Source organism: Mus caroli, unplaced genomic scaffold (assembly GCF_978045245.1).
Source record: "Mus caroli unplaced genomic scaffold, Mus_caroli_1 scaffold_11, whole genome shotgun sequence".
NCBI lineage: Eukaryota > Metazoa > Chordata > Mammalia > Rodentia > Muridae > Mus > Mus caroli.
This window is the reverse complement of record NW_028227266.1, coordinates 50,673,236-50,692,143: the sequence shown is the minus strand read 5'-3', so window position 1 is coordinate 50,692,143 and position 18,908 is coordinate 50,673,236. Positions and strand designations below refer to the sequence as shown.

Sequence of the window (18,908 nt, the reverse complement as noted above, 5' to 3'; positions counted from 1 at the left end):
AGGTAAACAAGACAGGAGAGAAGAAAAAAGCAGGGTTTTAATATGTTGAGTGCCCTAAAGACCATACTCTGTTTAGTTAGTGTTCCAAGCCAGCGTTCCTAATAACTCACATAAAGTAACACACACTCTATTTTGAAGATGGTGACTATAATAGAATACACTATTCCTGTTTCTGAAAGGATCCCAAACTAGTCACTGGTCTCTATAAGATTTTTTTGCAGGCTGCTAAGAGCCTTTTTAGGAGATGTAAGCATTTAACTGAAAAAGCAAATGTATCAAGAATCAAGCACGTTGACAAAAAAATTAGAATCCACGAAGGGACATTTTTCTAGCAGTACACACAATGTTGAGAATTTTTTACGGGTCATTGGTTCCTGCACTTCTCTTTGTAATTTCCCCCTTCCCACCCTTCAAGCCCATGTATGCTTTGTGTCTTCAGAATGTGGGATCCTCGAAAAAGAAGGGGTGTTCAATACACCGAATGGATCCTGGGCCTGAAGATGAGCGTGCGGGGGAAGAAATCAAAAAGCAGATGGGATGACATACTTTGGAGACTGGTGGAGAGATGCAGTCTTTGATGCATATTTAGGTTCCTGTTTCTGATTCTGTCACAGTTGTGTTGACAAATGTCCTTGCCATCTCCCTAGAATAAGCAGTTTATGCTTAGAACCAGAGGCAGAAAAAATAGGATTGGGGAGTAGCAGGGACTCTGATCAGTCAACAGAAAAAAAAAGTGTACCCCCAGGGGAGAAGATTCTCTTGGAGCAAAAAACTGTACCTGGAGACCGGTTGAGGTTGAAGCATAGAGCAATGGAAGAACTGAAGCCTGCTTCTTCCTAGGCAAAGGAATGCTTGTGCTGAATGAAGGTGGGTTGCTGGCAGGGTGGAGGTGGGGATGGGGGTGGGTTTGTTCCTCCCAGCCCCAAAGCTGGGGAACAGCAGGAAACTGGGAATGGTGTTGGATAGGCTGTTATGCCAGGACAAGGTGTTGGTTTTGAGGGTGGGTGGGGGCCTGAGGGGTGGCTTGGAGCCCTGGCGGTGGCTGCCTGACGTCACCGGCCTCTCTGGCAATAGGCTAAGAGCTGAGCTCCCCATAGCAGCAGCAGCAGCAGCAAAGGCAGCGGCGGCGGCGGTGGCGGTGGCGGCGGCGAGGGTGGCAGCAGCAGCGCGGCTCTGTCTCTGGTCCCAGCGCTCCGTGCCTTCTGCAGCCGCCACTGCAGCCAAGCCGGGGGCTCCTTCTCTGCAACTGGCTGGTCCTTCCAGGTAAGAGACAGTGGTCAGGATGAAGGTTTCCATGGCCAGGGGCCCCAGTGGCAGGATGAGGGCGGGTAAGACCACTCCCGCGGCCTGCGCAGGCACCTCTGGACAGAGCTTCAGCCCCCGCCCCTTTCCTGGTGGAGGCTAGCGCTTTGCCGTGCTGCTCCGCAGTGCAACAGTTTGCACCTGCCTTTTGGGAGAGGCAAGGGAGCTGTGCTGCCTGCCGCGGGTCCTCCGGCTTGGTCCTCTGCCACAGCCTCTGGGCCCTGGGGCTAGGGCCCCGGGGAAGAAGGCTGGAGACAAGGTCGGTTCCCCAAACTTTGCAAGCGGGAACCCTTCCCCTTTCAGTTCCTGCTCTGGAAGAAAGAAACAGGATTTTGGATACTATCAAGTGGGAGGCTCAGGGAGATGAGGGGTGGGGGGCGCTTGGGAGGATGTGCCTCCGCTGAGAAGGGTGTTTCAGCTGCTTTTGATAGGGAGAAAGGGGGAGGAAGGTAGCAAGGAAGAAGGCTGGAGAAAGGTCGAGTATGATCCTGTGTGCCAGATCCAGCGGGTCAGCTGTGGCCAGGGACAGAGGCAGTGGGATGTATTCCCCTGGGACGGGGACCTTGGGGGTCTGAACGTCCAGGATGGAAGTGTTTGGAGAGGGAGGGATGGGGAAGGAGGACTGCGTACAGGGAGCCTGCTTGGAGTGCGTGCTGGCAAGAGTGGATCCTGAGAGGAGGTCCACAGGACACAGAGAAGAGGGCAGTTGGCTTTCTGGGAAGTAGAGAAAGCCACTGTGGCGGCCGCTGTTGGTGGCGATTAGAAAGTTGTGCAGGGGGCAGGGCAGCTGCCTTCTCTGCTGAGTAACCAGTGTCTCCGCGGTGCGGTACCGACGCCAGACCCCATCTGAGCCAGCGGAGCTTCTAGCGCGGCTCTCCTGGGCTGCCAGGAGCGGTAGGGTTGGGTCGGTGGGTTGTGGAGATGACAGAGTCCATTTGAGGGCCGCTTGGCAGTGGTGTCAGATCCCTCTCTTTCTCTGCACTCGCCTTGTCAGTGGCCCGGACCCTAACTAAGCCTGTTTTCTTTGCAGCACTGTACCTGGGGAAAAGGAAACAGGATCAAAGAAGACCAGAGACAATCTCCCTGGGGCCACTAGCTCTGGCCCGCTTGCTTGCCGGCAGTTGCTCCCTCAGTCTTTGGCTGGAGAGCTCACTCCCTCCAGCGCTAAAGAGCAGTTGGGGTGGTGTAGGTTCCTGTCCACGTCTTGGCTGGTGGGAACCGTGTGTCCAACAGAGGAAGCCTGGTGGGCCTGGCCCCTCTCAGCCCAGCGCCGATGAGTGCCAGGGCGCCGAAAGAGCTGAGGCTGGCCCTGCCGCCTTGTCTCCTGAACCGGACCTTTGCTTCCCACAACGCCAGTGGAGGCAGCAGCGCAGGTCTCCGCAGCTCAGGCGCAGGTGGTGGCACTTGCATCACGCAGGTGGGACAGCAGCTCTTCCAGTCTTTTTCATCCACGCTGGTGCTGATTGTCCTGGTCACTCTCATCTTCTGTCTCCTCGTGCTGTCACTCTCCACTTTCCACATCCACAAGCGTAGGATGAAGAAGCGGAAGATGCAGAGGGCTCAGGAAGAATACGAGCGAGATCATTGCAGCGGCAGCCACGGTGGTGGGGGGCTGCCTCGGGCAGGTGTTCAAGCTCCAACCCATGGAAAAGAAACCCGACTGGAGAGGCAGCCCCGGGACTCCGCCTTCTGCACCCCCTCCAATGCTACTTCCTCCTCCTCCTCCTCCTCCTCCTCCTCCTCCTCATCCCCTGGTCTCCTGTGCCAGGGTCCCTGTGCGCCTCCACCTCCACTGCCAGCCCCCAGTCCACAAGGAGCACCTGCAGCTTCCTCCTGCTTGGACACACCTGGCGAGGGCCTTTTGCAAACGGTGGTACTGTCCTGATTGCGCAGCCCCTCTCCTGACCCCTTCCTCGTCTCCAGCATCTTGACCGTCCTCGCTTTTGTTCCTCCTTCCTTCCTTTTCCGTTCTCCTTTGGCCCCTGTTTTCTCTGCCCTCTTTCCTTACCTGGCCACCCTTTCACTGTCTCTCCTCCGCCGAGGCACTGTGCGGTATTTGTAAATATTGGGCGAGGAAAGTCTCAGAGGAAGAAATAACGCTGATAATACTTTACTGATATTTATAGTAATTATTATACTACTAATAACACAGTCCAAGCGCATGACAAATCACATAATTTCTCATTGTTAATGAAGGCTGCATCTTCCCTCCCCACCCCGTGCCCCCCTCAATAAGGAGAAGAAACCGCACAAGCTACCAAATATTTAAGACATTGACACCGAAGCAAAGGGATGGGAGGGGGCCGGTGATGTTGTATATAGCTGTCAAGTGAAGGTTTAGTCGCCTTTCTGCCCCTCCCTCACGGGCTTTCACTTTTCCTTTAGCTTGTCTCCCCTCCCCTTTCCTCACCTTCAGCTGGGCTCAGGCAATAGTATATTATAAAGGCAACATCTACATTAAGCACCAGAGACCACATAGAATGTCCCAGAAAAACGTTTAGGACAGGTAACCCCTCTCTAGTCAGTCATCATCTCACTTTTTGCTTTCCCCTGGCAGAATTAGAGTTTTACTTTTAGAAATATCACTCGCTGGCCGAGCACAGAAAAAGAAAACAAAAACATACTATCTGATTTGCTGCTCATTAGGGCTCATTTGTACACCTGACTGGTGGTCATTTTGGTTTGGTTTGGTTTTTTTGTTTTGGGGGTTGTTTTTTGGTTTTGTTTTGAGCCTCAGAGAAATCGGGAGCTGTCCAGCCAGGTCTGGTGCTGAATATGTCTCACCTTCATGGTTACTTCCTCTGGTTGTGCAGACCAAAGAAGGAGCTGTTTTGGAAAGTGATTGTCTTGGTTTTGATTGGTTTCTTTCTTCTTTTTTTTCTACAATTGGATTAGCGTGTGGTATTGTTTTTTCTTATCATTATACATTGCATAAGTTACCTTTATGTAAAAAAAAAAAAAAGTATTAGGTAATGTGCAGTTCTGAAAATGCAGTATCTAACCAACTAGTATGTTTCTGTTTTATTTTTAGAACAAGTGCACCTTTGTTATATACTTATTATATTGGTACCAAATACAGAAGAAAACTATAGTTCTGTGATATGTCCTCCAAACTGTATATTCTTGTTCTTCTGACTTTCCAGCTGTTGATATAATGGTTGCCACTGGCTGAGGAAGTCAGTGGTGTAGGCCTGGCTTCTGCTGTTTCCGGAAGTGTTCTTTTGTATTTTACGCTGTAGTAGACTATTATAAAACGATGACACCCATGTTTCCCCTTTTTCTTTTGTGAATAACAGAAACAACCACAACAGAAAACAAATAATGGATGTGCTGGAATGCCATCTATTAAAAACATGGTTAATATTTAAACAGTGCCTGTGGTTCTCTGCATGCAGTTGCCACCTGGAGGCAGTGCTGTGTGTGCTTGCTTGTACTGTATGTGTTTGGGGGAAAGACTGGTGGAGATGTTGGGCAATTTGGATGACAGGACATAACAATTTCCAAGTTAAATCTGTAAATGCTTACAGGATAAAATGGTTTACAGCTTGTTTAGTTATGATTCCATGCCTGCATCTGATATACAGCAAAGGGGATCTTTCTTCTTCCCAAGTCTGGCCTAATTAACCTCCCTGAACACATAGGAAATGTTAAGGAAAAAGGAAAGCATGAGAGAAGATAAATCTTTTGTCCTCTCTTTAAATGTCAGATAAGTCCCTCTATGTTAGACTCTGCTGTTTGGTGTAGGGAAGTGGGACCCCTACATATATCCATCTCCCAAGCCACTAGCTCCCCTCTATGCTCTGTCTTGTTTCAAGTTGTATGTGGTTATTATCCCGAGAAATGATTGCCTCTAATGTTTTGGTTACATATAAAGTTTTCCAAGCTCAGTCTGTATCTTTATAAAATAATTTAATAAGGTTGAATTAGTCGCCCATAGATATCATCCCAGTCCTTTATGAAGCACAGAAGACCATCGTTTAAGCATGCCATGTTGTATCATTAGGAAGATCAGGTATAATCTTTGGATACAATATATTAAACAATGAACCAGATTCTCTCCAGTGCCTTAGTCACTTCCTAGTAACAGGACAGAGTGCATTCAGTCCTTCGGGCCACCAAGGAAGCCGTTAGTGTATCAGGGCTCTACACTGTACAACAGAATGGCTAAGGCACTGTGAAGGAGAATGTCCATTAATCTCTTTAACTTGCCCTCATCCAACTGTAGCTCTTAATACCTTCTTACAGAATGGGTTTTAGATGTGAAATCTGAATAGGATCAGGACCCCTGAAGGAAGGTTCATCATTTCAATGAGCTCTACATAAGTACATAGATATTACTTTCCCCCCATTATTTGGTGCACTCTTTTTACAGTAAATAATTTCCCATTTTATTAAAGCAATAAGATATTCTGTTTTGAGCAGTGCTAGATGCTCATTCCACTTCCTTGGTGCTGAAGCAACTCATATGTTCTTGCCTTATGAATCACAGTGCATTCAAGGCATGCAATAATAATCCCCTTCCAAGAAGCAGCCTGCACACCCTAGGGGGCAATGTCCTACATACTTTTTTTTCCAAAAGAAATAGAGCAAACAAGAAATAAACTAATTATGTGTATTAAAAAAAATCTTGATACCTCTAACCATAAGCACACATCTGTAATGTGCTATCATTGTGCACCTTTAAGTGTATATGCCTTTTTCCATCAATTGACTAGGGATTAATATTTTAATAGTGTCCTGTGTAAAGATGATGCAGCTTATCAATCACATTTCATACTGAGTTTAATATGCTGTGAACCTGGTGGAATCACACAAGATGTCTGTTAGTTAGAATGATAATTACATGAAATTCTAGTAGGCCAGATCCCACACCAAATTATTGTAAGAAAAGATACAACAATGCAAATTTCTATAGAGTCTGCTTAGATTGCTACTTAGAGAGCTCAACTGACCCATGCGACATTCGAGTTTTCATTTTTACAAGACAAAAGGCATTACGAAAATAGGTAAATTTACTCTAAGGATCTTGTTTACTGATGTCCCGTCAAACTAATTGCTCCAACCTTCTATAGCTATAGCTCAGCTCCTGCACTTGCTATTCAGTATTAATAAGGTAGCATGCTTGATTCTTACTATTTTAAAAATGAGAAAAATAGAGAGAGAATGCCAATATGTCAACTGTATGGGACTCTGACTCTTGAAGATGAAGATGGATATAATCTTTAGAATTTATATACACCCATAGATATGTATTTATATATGCATACCTTTTGTACAAATTTACAATGGACTTTTTGTATTCTCTTTTCTGTCATTATAAGTATGAGACTGAAACCAAATAGTTGTTCCATCCTCTGATCCAGAGAGGATCTGAGGAGTCAGGCGTATGCATGTACTTGGTTCTCTGAGGTCAAATCAGAATGGCTTTCTCTTTATTTAGTGGAAGGGGAGAGTCTTCCTTGGCTTGGGGAATTGGTAATTAGATAAGCTTCCTTTCCTATATTAGTGACTCAAATGTAGCAACAGTAACGAAGTCATGACCATCTCTATGTGGTCCAGCTATTTGGATGGATCAAAAAATCTATCTACACGAGCATTGGAGCCATCTAGACCACAATCATGGATTGCAATTTGATTTTCCCTTTTCACTTTCAACTTACATGTTGTATGAGATACAACATATACCTGCATAGCTAAAGGTAAAATGAAACTATACCTACTATTTGTTTAGTTTGAAGAGTAGCTTTTTGGAAAATATGGACAATTTAGCTTTAAAAATTACTGGGCATTTGACTTTTTAACCCTCCCTATCTGTAACCATTGAATTGATTAGATACTGACTAAAATTTTTTTCCAGTGCATAGGCATAGATTTTAAGTGCTTTTTATGGATAATTGCTAAGAAATGACTAACTAGTATTACATGAGAGTTATGGGCTAAATTGGAACCAGAAACTTTAATATGGCTTCTAAAATTCACTCCCATGGAAGTCTAGGCTTTGGACTCGAATCTGAAAAGCCACTTACTCATGTTTGGGAATTGTGGTGTGGTCCATAGATGTTCATGTAAGAACGAATTGCCCCGTCTACACAGGAAGGTATTTCATCACTGGGCTGAATATAAATCTGATTCTGGTTTAGTTTTTCCTTATTTGATAACATTTTGGAAGCAGATGTGATGACTTCACATCAATACTTATCAATATCACCAGCCCGATGGTGCAATTGGTGCAGTGTCGGAATGCTTAGTGGAGAATAAGAACTTACTTAGCTTTAATTGAGATGCAGTGCATTATTCGGGTTGCTTTACCCATTTGAGGAAGGATATTTCATTGAGACTTGTGGTCTCACAGGATTGCTGCTACAGAGAGGATAACGACAGTGACGGCATCAACAGAAGTGATTTTTGAACTCGAGTATATCCAATTGATAGAATAAAACAGGTATTAGAAATTCATGAAAAATTTGTTTTGCTTTTATATCAATAAAAGAGTTTTCTTGTTAATTGGCCTTTGGACACGATTTCCTTATTAATTTACTGTACAGAATGCCAGAGTTATAAAATATCTCCTCCTATTTCGTTTAGATACAATTTACTAAAAGAGATGGTCAATTAAAAATATTTCCACAGCTTATCCTCTATTCCACACAAGCCAGCTGCATCTCAGAAAAAGGTGTGTGTGTGTGTGTGTGTGTGTGCACGCATGAGAGTGTTTGATATTACCCAGTAAATCGAGTCTACTGTTATAATTCAGTGACCCTTTTAGGCACCAACTCAACCTCTTAAGGATATTCCCTCTTTCTTTTCTTCCACAGTTTTAATAATAACTTAGTCTATCTTGAAGAGACGTGTTAATATCTCATTTTTCCCTTTAGAGAGGGATGTCTCAGGTTCACACACATTTAGATGGATCAGAGCCTTGCTGAAATGCATCTTGTCAGAGCTGCTTTTTATATGTGATGCTATTTTCCTATCCTCACTTTCTCCTGTCATTCAGCATTATAGTCTTAGACCCAGACCTATGTTATCACAGGACTCCTCATCCGAGCCTTACAGTTCTCAGCTCTGCCACTGTTGGGATTACTACCTCCCTATTGAAGATACAGTAGACTCTGTGTTTCCTGTATTCTAGACCTGCACTGAAAGGTATGAATTTTTACTCAGGATCATGAATCAAACCACTACCCCTGCCACCTCAACTCTATGGTCCTTGTAACATGTTAGATGCTGTGCAGAGGTATTTCAAGTTGTATATAGGTTGTATAGCCTTACGCTGCAAAGCTCACTGTCTTGAGATCTGAGTAGATGCAGGCTTGGCATTTACCCTGAAAAGCTGTTTAGATGTTTATCACACACCACCAACCCTCTTTTTAGATTCTATTGTAGAGAAGTGAGGGAACTTTCATAGCTACTTACCTCACTTTATTCTTCTGTTTTTTTTTTTTTCCCAAAATCATCCCAGATCATAAGAAGCAGCTATTTCTCTGTATAATCCTTTCTTGCTTCCAGAGGTTCTTCCTACTATACTAGCCTTCTCTTCTTTGGTGGACTTAGACTTCTTTCTGACATGAACCTTGCACTTACTTCTTAGTGGTGGATAGATGAAGAATAGGACATATAATTGTAAGTGTATTTGGTAAGGGTGCTCTACCTTGCCCCTGTGCTAAACCTTTGCATTCTTGCAAAGCAAGTGTGCTTCATTAAGTCTTATTCTCCTTTCCCCTAAAATTTTAATCATCTTGTACTTGTTACCCTATTGCTACTCACTATAACCCTCCCAGTTTGACTAGATTTCCTAAGTGGTCACTAAATTGTGTATAGGAAATTGTAACATTGACCTGAGATGGACTTCTATTGAGTATTAGGTACTGAAGTGAGAATGAGCAACTAGCTTGACCTGAAGGCAGCAGCAAATATGCATTAGTGATTTAAAAAAAAAAACCAAAAAACCAAACACTCAATATCACATCTCCAGCCCCAGGAGGAAGACATTTTAACCTCATCTGTTTGATATGATAGAAGGATGGATATTACTATAGCTTGCTTTCACTGGGCTGGTGTGGATCCATTTTCTTGTTATTTGAATTTCCCAAACAGGAATTAATTTATAAAACACTAGATACACATATACATATATACAAGCACATATACATATACACATGTTCCTTTGGGGTTGAATATTGAAGCCTAATCTCTTTTCCAAATTACCATTTCTGTGTCCCAGATTGGAATTGATGCAGATAATACTATGTTTCTGTCTCTAAAAACAATGGCTTACTTTCTCAAGCCTTACAGACTAAGAGACTTGAAAGGTAAGCAGTCTTCACACCTCATTACCACACCCTGGCCACTCCTGTCTGCCTCTGTAAATCGTCTGCCCTCCTTGGCCATTGCTTTGAGTCAGGTGAGTTAATTTTTGCCTAAGTGTCTGACATCAATTCTCAGTGCATAAATTTCCTTGCATTAGGAATCTCTAAAATCCCAGGGTAGCCTTCACATGCTTACTGCACTGAAGCGTCAGAGGTGCACAGAGAGGGCAGAAGTGTCCATTCTTAGCATACACCGATGCAAAGAGAGCATCTACTTTATCTTTCTATGATTTATCTTATTTTCTCACAAAGACTGATGGAACTGTGATGCTTTCAAGAAATTTTCCAGATTTTTTTTTTCCTTCTCATCTGTTTCTTTTCCAAACATACCAGGGTATGATTTATGCTATCTTGTTGTGGCAGAGTGGGAAGGTTCTTCAGACCAAAGCAGTATGAAGATGATTTTTCCTTGGTGAGGTGGGAAGTGGCCAATCTAGCCTATATCCTAAGGTGCTGATTACTAGGACTCAAGACCCATGTAGTATCCACCAGCACAGCCAAGGGCCATGAGTATTTTTACAGAGATTTGACATTTGAGTTTGCAGTAACATCTATGCTCCAACTGTAAGCCTTTGATGATTTGCCATGTCCTAAGCATACCTGGACTGCGTTAATAGGGTGAGTGAGACTCTCTGGGCCCACCTGTGTATCTTCCTTGGATGGTGGGAAGCAGGAAGCATTATGCCTATTGCTACCAAAGCCATTTCAGGGCCACTTCCTTATTGTTGGGGCAGAATTAGGGAGTTTGCTAATGTGATCACTAGTGTTAAAGTCCAATGACCTTTGATCCTATCAGAATACTGATCACCGGGACAAATACTTCTTGCTTATATTTCTCCCCCACCCCCTGAATCAAAGTCTTTGGGAATAAAGAGCCCTGCCATTCATCTTCTTCCAGTCAATGTCTGATTCCTCCTGAGTGACCCAGGTTTGGAAGGTATGGACTTCTCTGTGTGGTTCCTTAAGGACTTCATTTGGTATAATCAGAAAGAAACAGGTAGATTTTAGGGATTTCTGATAAAATTTGTCTCCAAACTTATAGCTTAAATTGGAAGAGAAACTCTTCAGCAAGCTAGCAAGCCTGCATCAATCAGAACTATTTTATTGATGACCCTATGATCCCACAAGGTCATGATTTCCAGTTGCACTTGAGGAAGACTTGATCTCCTTTCAGTACTTTCCAGTGGTTGATATTCCAAGTCAGTCCTTAATTAAATTATACAAGCAATAAACCTGAGCTTGACTTCAGTGGAATAATCTGCAGACCTTGGTCAAACATCATTAAGATAAATATAAGTGTTTTCAGTATTTTGTGCTTCAATATATCCCAGACATCTCCAGGGATGAGAAGAGGAGGTGTAGGTTGCCAAAGAAGAACCAAGAGGAAGGAGAAGAATGCTTACTTCCATACTTTTCACTGTGGCCTGGACCACTTCCCCTTATCTAAATGTGCTTTCCTGAGACAAAGGATGAAGACTTTGCCCCATTCATTGGCATGTGTGGTGGATCAATTACAGGTCCCTGATGGTTATTTCTATTTTAGATTCAAGCAACTTCTTTCCTTCACATCAGCTCCACTGCCCTCTCACTGTTGTGTGTCACCCTGTAGTTCTGAGTGTCTGACTGTATACTGATCTGAGTGTGGCTACCAAGTAAGTGTCACTGACTGATATGATAGAAATCTGATTGATAAAATGATTCCTCAGAACCTTTCACTGTTCACTCTTCACACATGGAAGTTCTTTCAAGCCACAGATATTCCTTGAGAGTCAGCTGTAGGCTAGACATCACTTTTGGTGCCAGACATGTCACATTAAAATATATAAACAAAGTATTCTGACTTCTTGGGAAATTTTTTTGGTAAGTTTAAAATTTGTAAACATACAGAGAGCAAAATTACTTGAGTCCTGGTATTTCAATGATCATTCTACATTTTAAAACATTTACATGTATTATTTTAATTTCATACCAAGTTATGGTTGTATTCTCTTCAGATAAACTTTATATAATCACTTCCTCTATTAAGCACTATCTATTTTAGTTGTAAACAGTGAAGAGAGGCAATGGACAAAACACATTAGTAGATTGTGGAGGATATTTAAGGATAAATGTATTCTAAAGGTGATCGATCAGAAAAAGGAGGTGTGATGGGAAAAAATATTGGATTTTAAATAACCTAGGAAGGAAAGTCTCACTAAGAAAATTATATTTGAGCAAAGATTTGCCGAAACAATGAAACAATGAAAAGCTGGGCTAACTAACTAAAGATCATTTGGATAGAAGGATTTTTAAATTTTATTTTTTCCAGGTCCTTAGTCTTATAAATGACCAGAGAGAGATTTTGGTGGAAAAAAAGATAAGAAAATTATGTTTACCAAATATTATGTTAGCTACTGACACAATCCATGTGGTAAGGAAAGGTATGGCCTAGAGCAGTTTTTTATATATGATCTATCAGCACATTCCCATACAATTCAAGTTCAATTATATGTATATCACTTTAGAGCACACATAATCAAAGACAAAAAAGAAATGACTAAAACTGTTTCCTAAATCAGATTGCTTGCCTTTAGACCTTTCAAGATGAATTTTCTAAATGCAGAAAGAACAAATTTAGTGGAAAGAAAACCATATCCAAAGCTACAGAGGAGGAGTGCTGTACACATTTGGGGACGTTATAATACCTAAAGAGAGAAGGCAAGCCAGATCAGACAGGGCCTTTTTAAAGGCACATTTAAAGACATCCCTTTCCCTTTCTCAGGAGAGAATGAGTGAGAAATTTGGGATAGAGAAAAGAATTATAAATTTGATGAAGTTGTGACAGAAATACCAGAAAAAAAAACTATCAATGTGTACAGATGAAAGTGTGAACCAGAGGCACAGAGACAAAGAACACAGATGCATCTGAGCGCACACTAGGATGAGGAACTGGTACAGGTGGTGATTAATAGTCCCACAGTGTAAAGACAAGGAAGAAAACAATGAGAAGAAAGGACAATAATTGACTTGTGACTTCTGTTTGGGGATCAGAGCCACACTGATTGGGTCTATTTATGTCCTGACTCAATGACAAAGTTATTAATTATAATGTTTTGTTTTTTTCAAGACAGGGTTTCTCTGTGTAGCCCTGGCTGTCCTGGAACGCACTCTGTAAACCAGGCTGGCCTCGAACTCAGAAATCTGCCTACCTCTGCTGGGATTAAAGGAGTGTGCCACCACCACCCAGCTATTAAAATGGATTCCTTTGGGGAGTCTACAGTTTGTGGGCACAGCCTACAAAGAATTAGTCTCCAGTTAAAGGAATATTAATGGAACGAAAGGATCAGGGTAGCTGCCAGTTGTCTGGTGTTTATCATGGTCAAATCCTGTATGGTGGGGGAGATGCTAATAAAAAAGACAGCATCCCTCCTGTCCAGGATCTTCTGGCTCAGTTAAAGAAACAAATCTTTCAAGGCGAAACAAGAGAGGAGGAACCCAGTCAAAATGGCAGCTAGAAGCAAGGTAAGCTTAAATTGAATAAATACAAACCATTTAGCAATGGTATGTACAGCTTTCAATCTCCTGTACAGAAATGCAGGTATAGAACTTAGCTTCCTGAAGAATGAGAGATTTGGGTCTGATGATAAGGTTTGAAGTTGAGACAAAGAAAGCCATAGACTCTGTCCTCTCTGGCTACAATGCAGGCCATTGTCCTTCAGTAGTTGTGAAGTCTAATCACCCCTGGCAGCACTGGCACAGTCCATCATTCTTCCTTTTAACATTTCTACCAACTCAAAAACATTACACATTGTCTAATCTTTCCAATGCTACATGCTCTTTCTCCCTCTTTCAAGTCTCTATGTACAAAATATGTTCCTGTCTTAAAAGCTTCTGTCTTATTCTCTGTTATTACCAGGCCTACAGTCTGTGCAATACTGAATAGGCATACTTTGTTTTAATTAACAATAATGACTAATTCAGTTAGAAGAAAACACTCCCATTTTCACAGAAGGCTAAATCACATTCAGTAGTAAGGAATATTTTAGGAGAGGGTTTTGGGTACCCAAGAATGGATCTTGGTAGTCTTTTTGATTTTACAAAAGAAGCTACCTTCAATCAACTGAACTTTGCCTCAAGCAGACAGATTTCACAACATATTAACACCTCAAATATAGAAGGGAAACACACATGACTACCAGATTTGTTCCTAACAAGTAATTTCACATAAAACAAAATAGTATTATGAAGTAAAAAGGAAGTCCACTAATAAAGTTCTTATTTTTCACATTGAAACTATTTGAATCAATATTGAAATATTTTTCTCACACTGTGTTTGTATGATGAAAAGTCTGGCTAGACCAAACAGACTCTACAGCCCAGCACAACCACTATAAGGGCCAACCACTTATGTTTGCACTGAGGGTCTCCTGATAAAATTTCACTGACCAACCTTGTACTCCTTTTGAACTCAGGCCCAGAGCACTAGGTTTTTCTGACTGTACATATGTATGGTCCCTACTACATTGGCCCATCCTCTTTGAAGACTAAAACCCACTCAAGTGTGAGGGTTGCCTTGACTAGGTGGAACATCCAGCAGAAATCAACTGGGAAAAATCCCTTTAAGGAAGCCAGATGGAGTTCACAGTTGAGAGGGTCCAGGTGTGCTCGTGACTTCCAAATAAAAGAACAAATAACAACAGATAGAGATGACACCATCAAAGCAGGCACTCACAGTATCCAGCATAAACTGGGGAAGTTAAGGCAGTCAGAATTTCCTAGGTGAGTTTTCTTTCTGTGGCTGAGGTTCCCATAGCAAAACCTCTAGCTTAATTTCCTACTGCAGGCACTATTGTATCATGGGACAAGCAAAAGCAATGTTGGGAATGGTCTACCTTTTAACTGTTCTCCAAGGCACAGTGGTTTTACTCTTGGGTTGTTTTGCCTTTCTCTTCCCCTACCACTAAATTAGGTAGGCTAGTCCCTCCCCATACCTTGGAGGGCACTTTAAGAGATACATGCTTGGGTCTGAAATAGACAAGATCCCTCTTCCAGACTCAGCTTCTCCATGGGCTCAAACAATACATGACAGCCTATCAATGTAAGGTATATTACATATAGCCACTATGTCTTTGATATGAAGGTATGGGGTGTTTTTAAAATTATGCAAATCAATGACTCAAAAGCCTTCATCATCATTCAATAAAGTAAGCTTCCTAAATGGTGTGAGGACCATTGTACCTGCTTATATTTCATTTTCACGAAGGACTGCCAATTGTTTCTGTTTACTTTTGTAGCTGCAGGTAGAGAAGGTAAACTCATTACTTCTGGCAAACTTGGGAGTGACAGAGCACATCTGACTCCAGAGCCCTATGTCTGCAGCCACACTGTGTCTCTCTCTTGTACTCATCTCATCCCAGTGTAGTGACTCTGAGGTCACACTCAGTTTTCTTTCTAGAATTAGGGCTATGTCTGGCCTCAAATTCATATGCGACTAGGACCACTGACTGGTCCTTACATTTTCTTAATTTACCAACTATAGATGACCCATTTCTAAGTAGAGAGAGGTTTGTCAAACTGTCTAGATTGGCTACTGGGTTTTGAATATTGTGCCATACTTTTCTGTGTGAAAGTGATTTAGGATGAACTAATTACTTTATCTACTCTCCAATATCTAATCTGTAAAATAGACAATGGGGCCAAAAGGTAACATGTTCATATATGTTTAGAAATCCGACTAGCAGAAACTCAACTCTAAATTTGTGAGGTTTGTTGTTCAAAACTAGTCCTTAGAAACTCTGACCCAAGCTAGCTATATATAACCTTAAACAGCCTACAGAAAATTAAAGCAACAGTAGCTTCCAGTGACAAAAAAAGATTTCTAGTGGCTCAACATATGGTTACTGTGGCCAGAACACTTCATCCAAATCTTGGTGTGTCATCCACTGTAAAAAATTGGCCACTGTGTTGGTTTAAATGAAAATGGTCCCCATAGACTCTTGTGTATCAATGCTTGGCCATAGGGAGTGGTACTGTTTGGAGGAGGTGTGGCCTTATTGGAGGAGGTGTGGCCTTGTTGGAGGAGGTGTGGCCTTGTTAGAGGAAGTGTGTCACTGTGGAAGTGGTGCTTTGAGGTTATATATGCTCAAGCTCTGCCCAACATGGCTGCCTTCAAATCAAGATATATAACTCTTGGCTCTGTCTCTAGCACCATGTCAGCTTGTATGCTGCCATGCTTCCTGTCATGGTGATAACGGACTAAACCTCTGAAACTGTAAGCCAGCCCCAATTAAATTGTTTTCCTTTATAAGAGTTGCCATGGTCATGGTGTCTCTTCACAGCAATGGAAACCTTAAGACAGCCAGCCACTCGCTGCTCCATTTTTCTGTCTTGACTTTACCACCTGAAATAATAGCAACTGAAAATAAGTTAACATTTCTATGTGCTCTGGAAATGTCTGCTACAGGCTAGGGAGATGACTCAGTCTCATGAAAGCCTGAGGCCCTGAGTAAGATCCTCAGAACCTACGTTAAAAAGTGGGGTTGTGGCACTTGTTATCCCAGTGCTGGGAAGGCAGAGGTAGACAGACTCTCTGGGTTCACTGGTCAATCAATCCTAAGCATTTCCAAGGCAATGGGAGACCCTGTCTAAGTCAGCAAGGTAGACGGTACCTGACAAACTATGCAAAGCTCCATACACAAAGAAAGTATCTGTCATATAGTAACTGCTCAAGGGTTAGTTAACAAATACCAACTAAAAGGACAGAGTCAAAGCAACACCAGCAAGGTGCTTTCTCATCAACATGAGTTTTCTAACCACCTCTTCCTTCCGTATGTGGTCACTGTAGCTTTATCATGTGTTAAAGATAGACTGGTTGGTAGTTTCTGATAATTTACTAACCTCAATTTCAGTTTATTTACTAGACTATATGTAAAGAGGAAGAGCTAATATCACACAAACTGAAAGAAAAAGTAAACACAGCCATTTTGAAACCTTTCTCTGACCATCAAGGAAAATTCTGAAGCTCAACAGAAGCCACATATTATAGTTTAAGAAATCTGCATCAGTATGGATGTCCTCTGACAAGCAACACAGCACTCCTTGTCTCCTAGGAGAACATATAAGGCGGGTATCAACATATGCAGTCTTACACACTGATGGGCACCAGGCACAACCATGGTTACTCTGGAGAAAGCATCTTTTGTTTGTGCACAAAACAATGAAATGCACTTAGAATTCCAGCAAGCTCCTCTCCAGAAAACATGCATGTGCTACTCCCCTTATCCCTCTGATCAAATACGTGACAAGAAGCAGCTTTGGTGAGGAGAGCCCTTTTCTCTCCCATTTACTGCATGAGCACAGTCCTGTATCATGCACTGATCTACAGAGGCAGGGATAAGATGGCAGCTTCTTGTTTACATCTTAATGGGACAAAAGGCAGAAGAGACAAGAAGGGACAAGAAGATTGACCAGGTTATACACCTTAAGGCCAGCCCCCTATTCATCCACTTCCTCTACTAGGTACCAAATACCAAAGGTCCCACAATCTATGGAGCTGGCTGGGGAACAAACACCCTGCTGGGGAGGTGTTTATCCAAATCATAACCAGACAAGGGAAAGCATTCTGTGGTGCGAAGAGCATAGACCTGGGCGTCTTGCTTTGTCAGTCACAAACACAGGACTTGAAACAATTTGCTCAGACACCCTGCACCTTTATTTGTTCAACTGACAAAAGGGGGGTAATAATATCTACATAGAAAAAAATCACTTTGTTTTTTAGTATAAGAATGAAATATATCTGATACAACTGGAATGCAAACTGCACCTCTTCCAATAACAGTGATAGCCATTATTTATTGTGTGGTTTCTGTATATGTATTTCTTTCTAGGAGGCCATAGGACATAAGTACTATTAGCCTGATTTTTGTAGATGAGAAAATAGAAAACTGATAAAAAAAATCAATTTTCCAAGGTCTCTGAACTAGGACCTAATGGAAGCCCAGTTTGAGCCTGACTTTATCTGAGCCTAAATTCTAGCAATTTCTTCTGGCATGCTACTTTGCCCTCTTCATCTTTGCTATTTTGCTATAATTCCTTTAGACTTTTAGAGGTGACCATATGACATTGGAGAGCACCCTTTCTCATAAACACAGTATTAGCTATCCATAAACTAAGTTTGCTCCTTCATCCCTAAGTCTTTCATAAATGTCAGACTGTTGGAGGTAAGCAGATCAGACCCAGAATGCAAACCCAATTGCTACTGTGATATAGTTTATCTTCCAAAAACGGATGCAGTTAGGGGACGGGCCTTCAGCTTTTATCTTCCCATGGTTCTGCAATCACTTCCTGCATAAGGAGTAGGCTGAGTTCTGCTGTCCCTAACCTGGTTCAGGAGTGCCACGCTGGCCTAATGTGGGTCAGGAGCTCACTGATGCCATTCTCACTTCCTTCTTGAATGTGATCTGCACGTTCCCTCTCACAGCTCACTGGGCGTGGGAATCTTGCCTTGCTTTCATATTGCCATCTTTGAAAGGAAGACTTTGGACTTAACTCTTTGGAAACTAATACATGAAACCACCCAATGAACTCTTAGGTTTTCAAGCATGGCTCATTCAAGTGGGGATCCTGATATGTGATGGAATCCATGATCCACCTTATCTTGGGAGTGAGATAAGCAAATAGCACTGCATCATGGGCAACACTTACCGGAAGGCCTCAGAACCCACGAAATTAATTATCCTCTGGTCTGAAGTCAGAATGAAAATATGCAGAGAACACACACCTGCACAGATCTGATCCTGAGGGGTTTGTGTTCATTGCTGGTGAAGAAATGAAGTTGTATTTTTTTGAAGAGACCGAGGCCATTTGCCCTCCTAATCTTCGGGTACTTAGATGGTTTTGCTGTTAAATAGAAATGATAGATGTATTGCTATCTATGAGCCATTGCTTGTTACACTACTAGTCATAATTTTTGTCATTTGTCATAATTAAATGATCCTATATACCAATACAAACTGAGTGTTTATTTTTCAGTAGCCACTAATAATCATTGTCAGAATCACGCCAGGACACCTCTCATGGTCCTACTCTTTCTTGCTTTACACTTTCTTGTGTTTATAGCAGGCTTCATGTTGGCTAAAAACTATGGCTCCTTCTGTTCCTTTGAACTTTTGGTTCTGTGACCCAGTTTCATTTTTTTGTGATCTGTGACAGATGCTGCCAGCATCTCTTCAGGTCCCCTTGACATTTACTGTTCCATCG

The 18,908-nt window shown here is 42.2% G+C and overlaps 1 protein-coding gene across 4 annotated transcripts; it reads left to right on the top strand.

Annotated features, from left to right (window-relative positions):
• Positions 1-564: 564 nt before the first annotated feature.
• CUNH11orf87 (chromosome unknown C11orf87 homolog) lies at positions 565-7,793 on the top strand. 4 transcript variants are annotated; one of them, XM_029481043.2, is made up of 2 exons: positions 565-867; positions 2,333-7,793. In XM_029481043.2, the coding sequence occupies exon 2, from the start codon at positions 2,576-2,578 to the stop codon at positions 3,185-3,187; it is 612 nt and encodes a 203-aa protein (XP_029336903.1). In that variant the 5' UTR covers positions 565-867; positions 2,333-2,575; the 3' UTR covers positions 3,188-7,793. The 4 variants fall into 4 exon arrangements, with proteins under 4 accessions (XP_029336903.1, XP_021029021.1, XP_021029019.1 ...); XM_021173362.2 differs by lacking the exon at positions 565-867 and adding an exon at positions 1,103-1,263; XM_021173360.2 differs by lacking the exon at positions 565-867 and adding an exon at positions 1,465-1,561.
• Positions 7,794-18,908: the final 11,115 nt, after the last annotated feature.

What these genes read in the sequence shown, in the direction of transcription:
- CUNH11orf87 (XM_029481043.2), top strand. Translation starts at nt 2,576, where the DNA reads ATGAGTGCCAGGGCGCCGAAAGAGCTGAGGCTGGCCCTGCCGCCTTGT.